Genomic DNA, 8,860 nt, shown 5'->3' with positions numbered 1-8,860 from the left:
TTTGGGCAATAGAAATAACTTCATTATATTGTGTACTAGACACAATATATTATATTGTGTACTGAACAGGGCAGTTGATAACCAGGGCTCTTATAGATCTCTCATTCATAGGGTCAAGTAGTAAGAACAGCTTGAGGAAGGGAGGGGTCTTCTCTTCATCTAGATAGTCATTCTCTATTTTTTCATTAGGCATTGCCTACAGACTTCCCATCTATGCACTAATTCTGATCTACTAATGTCTATTCTATCTTCAGGCCACTGATAAAGTTTTACCAGCATGTTTTGGCTTTGATTTTTGCTGTAAGGGAGATCAACAAGGACCAAAAGATATTATTAAATGTCACACTTGGATTCCATGTTTATGATGCTTACAGTGATAAACAAATAGCCTATTATATTATACTTGATCTGCTCTTCAAATCACAGAGATTTGTCCCCAATTATGATTGTGAAACCCATAAAAGGTTAGTAGCCATCATAGGGGGACTTGAATCTAAGACATCACTCCAAATGGCTGAAATCTTAACCCTCTACAAGATTCCACAGGTAGGACATCTGTTCTGGGATTTTCAGTAGACAGAAACATTGTATAAAAATAAAAAGCAAACAACCTAATGTTTATGTTATGCCTAAAGTCCATAAATAATATTTGTGTCAAAAATGGTCTAAAAATTGCACTGAAGAAATACATTCTGAAATGCTGTTTATGAAAAAATTTCAGCTCACATATGGATCATTTCCCCAAGCAAAAAGTGAGATGAAGCATCTCACTTCCTTTTACCACATGGCTACCAATGAAGATCTTCAGTATAGGGGAATGGTCAGCTTGCTTAAGCATTTTGGATGGACATGGGTTGGGATTTTTGTGAGGGATGATGAGAGTGGAGAAAGATTTTTGGAGACCATGGAGCTATTGCTTTCCCAGAATGGGATTTGTTCAGCTTTCACGGGACGAATGCCAAGTCAAGGCTATGTATATGACAAAAAAAGATTTGATAGCGTAATCCATTCTTTGCATCAGATTTTCAGACTTACAAATTGCAGGACATTTTTCCTCTATGGTAACACATATAATCTTATATATTTATGGCATCAAATTAATCAAGCTCTTGGGGAGAAGAACAGCATCTCAGCTGGAAAGATATGGATTATTACAGCCCAGATTGATTTTGCATTAGCAAGGCTCAGCCGGGACAAAGACTTGCAAATGTTCCAAGGTGCTCTTTCCTTTATGATTCACTCCAATGAGGTTCCTGGATTCCAGGAATTCCTTCAAACTCTCAAACCTGATTGGACAGAAGCAGATGGTTTTCTCAAAGATTTCTGGGAGGAAGCATTTGACTGTTCCTTTCCAAATCGTAGGATACCCTACAAGGTCTCTGGAACATGCACTGGGGAGGAAAGACTGGAGAGCCTCATTGCTCCTCTTTTTGAAATGCGCATGTGTGGCCACAGCTACAGTATTTATAATGCTGTTTATGCTGTGGCACATGCTTTACAGGCTTATTACTCAACTAACTCCAATCGCAGAACAATGGTGACTGGCAAAAAGGAAGTACATCAAGATCTAAGGCCTTGGCGGGTAAGTTACCCAAAATGAAATTATTTTATTTCCATGCTGAGTACAAAGTCAAGAGCATCTGATTTCTCTTTTCTGGATAACTGTTGAAAGATGTATTACAGTGGCTGACATCCTGCTAGAGACATATGCATGCCTAATTTTGCTTCTTGTTTTAACTATCATCAAGTCAAGGACAATTTATGTCTTAGGTTCTAGTCTGCAAACCCTTCCCCTCTACAGATATTCCATAGCTCATGCTAAGTGGGCAGGAGTGGAGAAGCATGTGGCTATGCACCTGTAGCCAGATGCAAAATTATTCCATCAGCATTTAGTTCTGTCAAGATCCTCTGAAATTCTCAGTGCTACTGGAAGCATTCCATGTCTGGCTACAGGGATATAACCAGATGCTTCTCTTATCCTTCCTGCCTCTCATGAGGCATGGACTTCAGAGGCTATATATTAAGTCTGGAGGGGGTGGTACATGGCTCAGCCTAGCATAGGTCTGAGAGAACTATTGTGCTACTTATAGCCATCCTGAATTGCAACCACATTATCCACTTGCATGGATTTACAAACATAATTTTATCTCTCTTCCCCATGTACAGAATGGAAATAAATATATTTTTTCACACATCCTAAAAATATCATTCTACATTGTTGCTGACCAGATTTGCATAAAATATTCAGAAAAACAAAATTGTGAAGACTCTAGTTTATTCCAGTTAGCTTATTTCTCTGGATATACTCTATGTGCAACTGAGTCTTGTTCTATCCATACTTTAGAAAGGAAAAGAATATCCTTTTAATGTGAAAACTCTGACATGTTTTTACTCCTTTCCTTTTTATTTTCATCTAGCTCCACCCGTACCTTCAGGGTATTTCATTTAACACCTCGACCGGTGAAAGAGTGGCTTTTAACGATGACTGGGAATTTAGAGCTGGGTTTGATATAATGAACTTGGTTACATTTCCAAACAGATCCTTTGTTAATGTGAAGGTTGGACAGGTGGATCCCAATGCTCCAGGGGGGAATCCATTCAGCATTAATGACACCACAATTACCTGGCATAAGTCCTTTAATCAGGTGTGAAAATCATTGGTTTTCTTGGGGAATCCTTATGAGGACAAGTCTTCAAAGCCTCAAAAGCAGAAGCATTATTTGTGGCCTAAGTTAACCCATCCCACGATCCAGGCTGTGTATTGAAACAAACATATATTATACTATTCCTGTCATGTTGAAGCAAGGCCTGGCTGCTAATCTGTTTTACCCAACAGTGCGTACTTCCATACCTCTGCCCCTCCCCACCCCACATCTTTTGATGACTCAAGAAATGTTTTCCAATTTTTTCCATTGTAATTATTCTTCATCTTCACAAACAGGTCTTGCCATGTTCAGTCTGCAGTGAGTTCTGCCATCCAGGTTTTGAGAAAAGGAAGAAGGAAGGGGAGAAATTTTGTTGTTATGACTGTATTCAGTGTCCAGAAGGGAAGATTTCCAACCAAACAGGTATGTAGAGATGTTATTTCTGCAAACATGGCTAATGCAAATGAGTGTTTTCTAAACTACTTCCTTCATTTAATTTCTTAAGAGTCCAGTCTTGATCTACATGCATCATCCTAATTTTATTTCACAATTGTTTTACCAAATTTCCAAACCGGGTGAAAAACTGTAACCTAATTCATGATCCTTGCTCTGCCTCTCCAATGGGATGGAACCTTTTGGTAAACAGATGACTTTGGACACATTGATTTTGAGTGCGGGTGAATTCATAGAGCACAAGGCCTAAAATGACAAAATATGAAGAAACTTATATTTGAACCATCCTTTAACTGAAGATACAAGTTGGGTGTGAAGACTGTAATACTGTACTCACATATTATGCTCTTCCTTTTTATTTGATTCATTTGTACTCTTTCTCATAGAATGGAACCCCTGTACTGCTTGGAAATAGAGAATATTAGCTTCCACAAACTTAATATAGGTCATTTAATAGTTGCTAAATAGGCAGGCACATGTACGATAGTGAAACATATTTGTCTAATCCAAATTCATGAAGAATAATTAGGACATTAATGTGTCTGATATGCTGAATGTATGCTGTGTGCCTGTTTGACCTCTGAGAGACTGTTGAATGTCTGTTGGTGGTACTATATACATTACCACCCTCCCTCACTTCTCCCATTACCTACTATGTGTATAAATATCTACTAACTGAGGTTACACTCCAGGCCACAGGTGAACTTTAAGGTGACAAAAGGATCAATGGATCATAGTTTTAGAGGGAGTATCCAAGAGTCATCTCGTCCAGTGTCTTACCAGTGGAGGAATCGCAGGCTTAAAAAAGAAAAAGAAATCCTGAAACCAAGCCATATATTTAATAACCTACAGTGTGATACAGACCTCACCCAATCTCACATCATCAGACATAGAGTTAATCCTATAGCTCTGTCTACTAAAAATTGAAGATGAAATCACACATATGGCATGTCCAGGTGCACTCCAAGTCTCACTTACCAAATTCTATGGTTATAAAGAAGAAAGCAAGACATTGGTGAAAAAAGCAGTTGGTCGATATAGCATCAATTATGGATGAAAAGAGGAAAAATAAACAAGACCTTAATTACAATAAATTTCTGTATCATGCATTTTCAAATAGAGATCAATTCATACTAAAGGGACAAGGTTCAAGACTTTCATTGCTGAAGCAAAAGCTAGGGTGTCTTATTTCAAGTGTTGTGTGCCCTTAAGAGTATACTGGTGATTCAGGAAAGTAAGCAAAGAAATCAAGCCCGGCCAGAATCAAACAGAAGTATGGTTGTCCGAGTCGTAGGCGAGAGCACAAAAAGCAGCCTGAGAAAGGTCATCGAAGGGAAGAGACCAAGGAAAAACCAAAGATTGAGCAGAGAGTGAGCAAGGAATGTAATCCAGTGCTAAACAGAAATAGTAGATCTTGCAGCAAAGCTATGGCTGTGCCAATTTATAGTAGGGTACAATTCAAAATTCTGGTTATAACCCACAAACCCAGACAGCTCAGATCCAGGTTGTCTGAAGAACCATATCTTCCTATCTGACTCTACTCCTGTCTTGAGATCTTCTGGAGAGGCCATTCTTGCATTCCTACCTCTCTCAAAATTACATCAGGTAGGAAGACATGAGAGGGCCTTCCTGGGGGATACTCCTGTTCTCTGGAACTCTTTTCTCAAGGAGTTTAGATTGGTACCTTCCTTGTTATCTTCTGATAGACAGATAAAGACCTTTCTGATTCAGCAGCCCCTTGAGGGCTTAATGTAACTGAGAAAGGATATTTCATGTGTTGTGTTGCCTCTGCTTGTTTCTCTTCTTTTTCATGATTTGTTTTTAATTGCTTTTAACGTCATTGATAGTTTTATAATATTTTCAACTTTTGTACAATGTCAAAATAAATTCATGTGTTGAAATCAGACATGAAAATTGGCTGTCTGTTGAATAAGACTAAGCTATATGATGCTCCCTCTCTGTGCTTTTCCCCCAGATGTAGATGATTGTTCCCAATGCCCAGAAGATCAATATCCAAATAAGGACCAGAGTCAATGTATTCCAAAAGTTATAACCTTCCTGTCCTATGAAGACGCATTAGGTAAAAGTTTAGCTTTAGGAGCCATTTTCTTTTCCTTGATGACAGCTGTGGTGCTTGGGACGTTTGTAAAGCACAATGGTACCCCTATTGTCAAAGCCAACAACCGGAAGCTCACCTACATTCTCCTTGTCTCCCTCCTGCTCTGCTTCCTATCTTCTTTCCTGTTCCTTGGGAAGCCGGGGAAACTCACCTGCCTTCTCCAACAACCTATCTTTGGCATCATTTTCACAGTGGCTGTTTCTTGTGTTCTGGCCAAAACCATCACCGTGATTGTAGCTTTCATGGCCACTAAGCCAGGGTCCAATATGAAGAAGTGGGTGGGAAAAAGAATGGCCACTTCCATTACCATCTCTTGCTCCATCATTCAACTGGGCATTTGTGCTACCTGGCTTGGAACATCGCCTCCATTCCCAGATTTAGATGTGAACTCAGTTGTTGGGGAAATAATTATTCAATGTAATGAAGGCTCATTTGTGTTCTTTTACCTTGTTCTGGGTTACATGGGACTTTTGTCCCTCATCAGCTTCACTGTGGCATTCCTAGTCAGAAAACTGCCAGACAGTTTTAATGAATCCAAATTTATTACCTTCAGCATGTTGATTTTTTGCACTGTTTGGTTGTCCTTTGTTCCCACCTACCTGAGCACAAGAGGGACAGATATGGTAGCTGTGGAAATCTTCTCTATCTTAGCTTCCAGCGCAGGATTGCTATGTTGCATCTTTGCCCCAAAATGTTACATTATTGTGTTGAAGTCTGAGCTGAACACTAAAGAGCAGCTAACCAGGAAAAGGACTCAAGCATGAACCCAGTTTCAACTTCCTACATTCAAAACATTTAAAATCCCAAAGTGGAATCATTTGAAAATGTTGGTAACTTTTAAAAAGTGTGATTAATAGCAGCAGTGAATTAACAGAGGCAATATTTTCCTGTTTAAGAAAGAAATGTCTGTGGGATATCCAGGAAGAGCTATGAGTAACATGAGAATTAGACCTAAATGGGCCTTATCTTTCCCTAACTATACAACAATATTCACATTAGTGCTGAGCGAACATGAAGGTAATAGCACCTTGGAACATTTGTAAAACTGAGTTTCTGCTATTGATTCCTGATATAAAATCAATCTGTGCTGTAGTAATCCATCCTTTCCAAGCAAAGTGTTGTTGGTATTCCCACTGGCAGTAAAATACTGCAACCACATGAAGTTATAAGTAGGGATGTGATTCTCATTTGTTGCTGTTCACAAAACATAACAATTGTTGATTTTTCAGCCCCTTTAATTGTTTTATGTACGAGATGAGAAATTTGCAATGGGATAACCGAGTTGTGAGAATTTTCACATTATTTGCGTATTATGTAAATGGGTGTGAAATTCCTTTTGAATTTTTTAAAATAATGTTTATTAAATTTTAAAAACATATTTTAAAAAAAAACAACATTTGACAATCATCCCTAATATATCATAACACTACTATCTGAAATTTATTATTTTGAAGGTTTTGTAAACCACACAATGGTATTGTCATTAAATGTTATTGTGAAGATCCCCATGTGCGTTGATCTCTTTCTTTTGTAGATTGTACGCCATTGGAAAGTTTTATATATTTTTATTGATTTGATTATTTGTATGTACAGCATTGTGTACATTTACAGCACTATAGAAATAAACTATAATAATAATAATAATAATAATAATAATAATAATAATAATAATAATTCTTACAATTAATTCCATTATTTTCTTCAAAGTATTTCATTTAACACCTCTGCTGGAAAAAGAGTGGGTTTTAATAATGACTGGGAATTCAGATACTATGAACCTGGTTATATTTTGAACCAAATCCTTTGTTAATGTGCAAACTGCAAGGGTGGATCCTCATGCTCCTGGAGAAAAGGAATTCAGCATTAATGATAACATGGTTTCTTGATATAACAGCTTTAACCAGGTGTGGATTCTAGGATAGTCATAGTAGCTTTACTGTTTATAGTTGTAGGCCACAAATAAAACAACTTCCAGCCACTTTGAAGATGGGGCTTTAATACGATACACACCTCCAAAGCAGGTGGAAACTGGAATGAAGCCACAATCCAGGGCTAAAAGCCAAAGCAAAAAGAAACAGGGATAGTTCACATCTTCGCTTCACACATGTATATATAAGGACCAGTGCAAGTGTGGAGCTGTGGCAATGCAAAAAAGTGAAAGTAAGACAAACCCAATGGATGCAGTTACACCATACACAAACCAGACAGTCCAACGGGGGGAATGGGGTGAAGGGGGGCCCATGATTTTGCTTTGCAAATTAATCATTTGCAAGTGAATCATTCAGCATTCCTGAACTCTGATGCTCCAGTTCTTCATACCAGTGGAACATTTCATGTGTGCATGATCAAAGGTTCAGCCATCCAATGGGATGGCACCTGCATTGGATGTATGAGATACTTGGAGGTTGCAGGCGGTATATTCATGCTGCTTAGAAGATGCCAGCCACAGATGCTGGTGAAACTTCAGGAGGAAACTCTGCTAGAACATGGCCACATAGCCCGAAAAACCCACCAAAAACTATGGATGCCGGCCATGAAAGCCTTTGACTCAACATTAAAAATATTCAAGTAAGAAGAACAAGAACAAGTATCATAATCACCACCACCACCCAAGATTCTCCATGAAATCCATAATAAGAAGTCTGGACACACAGAAATCCTTGCAGTTCAGGAATTACTCTGCATAAAAAACTGGGGGTCAGAAAAAGGCAGCTGTTAGATTAGATGCTCATTGTAAGAGTTCCATTATCCTTTACTGTGTTTTTGTGTTGGAGGAAAGCACTGTGTGCCCACTCTCACAGTGATATATGTTCATACAAAAAAAATGCATGTCTGAAGTAATCTCAGAGGAATATGACCTTGTGGTAAGTAGGGTGGAGAAGGAACGAGAGGGAGACAGAAGCTGCATCTACACTGAAGTATTAATGCAGTTCAATGCCGCTTTAACTGCCATGGTTCAATGCTATGGAATTCTGGGATTTGTTGTTTTGCAAGTTATCTAGCCTTCTCTGTTAGAGAGCTGTGGTGCCATAAAAAACTAAATATCCCAGGATTCTATAGAATGGTACCATGGCAGTTAAAGCAGTGTGAAACTGCTTTAATTCTTCAGTGTGGACCCTATCGCATGGGGTTAAAGGAGCAGCTTACCTTTACCGAATTCAGTGCTAATTTGGGAGGCAGCCACTTCCTATCACACATAAATTGGCACCAAATCGCCACCTGAGTCTGTCTCAGATCCATCCCAGGCCATGTAAGCTTCTTTGGCAGCCATTTTTAGAAGTCAGAAGCTTCCATTTTCTAAAAGGGTCTTGCAAAAGTGGCTTAGACAACCTGGGATGCATCTGGGATGGACCCAGGTGGCGATTCAGCAGCAATTTATGTATGATAGGAAGTGGCTGCCTCCCAAATTAGCACTGAATTCCGGAAAGGTAAGCCGCTCCTTTAACCCCATGCAATAGGGTCTTTGGCAGTAGCCATAATGTGTGGTCCATCAGAAGCTGTCGAACTGCAGCCTTCATCATTATCCACCATTGGCCAAGCTAATTAGGGCAGATCGAGTAGTCCACCAACATGTAGGTGGCTGCATATCTCCATCCTATTTAGGTAAAACACAACACAACAATGGGTGGTACAAGAAGTAAGG

At 39.0% G+C, this 8,860-nt stretch overlaps 1 protein-coding gene across 1 annotated transcript; it reads left to right on the top strand.

Moving 5' to 3' along the window:
• Positions 1 to 270: 270 nt before the first annotated feature.
• On the top strand, positions 271 to 5,981 carry LOC149304140 (vomeronasal type-2 receptor 26-like). Its single transcript, XM_089480790.1, has 5 exons — positions 271 to 546; positions 722 to 1,582; positions 2,418 to 2,645; positions 2,942 to 3,068; positions 5,074 to 5,981. Exons 1-5 carry the CDS (start codon positions 511 to 513, stop codon positions 5,979 to 5,981), a joined length of 2,160 nt encoding a protein of 719 aa, XP_089336916.1. The 5' UTR covers positions 271 to 510.
• The last annotated feature ends 2,879 nt before the right edge of the window (positions 5,982 to 8,860 follow it).

This window comes from Sceloporus occidentalis, unplaced genomic scaffold, assembly GCF_023333645.1.
Source record: "Sceloporus occidentalis isolate IW3139 unplaced genomic scaffold, rSceOcc1.0.p SCAF_14, whole genome shotgun sequence".
NCBI lineage: Eukaryota > Metazoa > Chordata > Lepidosauria > Squamata > Phrynosomatidae > Sceloporus > Sceloporus occidentalis.
The sequence above is the reverse complement of the archived record's forward strand: the minus strand, read 5'-3'. Positions and strand labels throughout refer to the sequence as shown.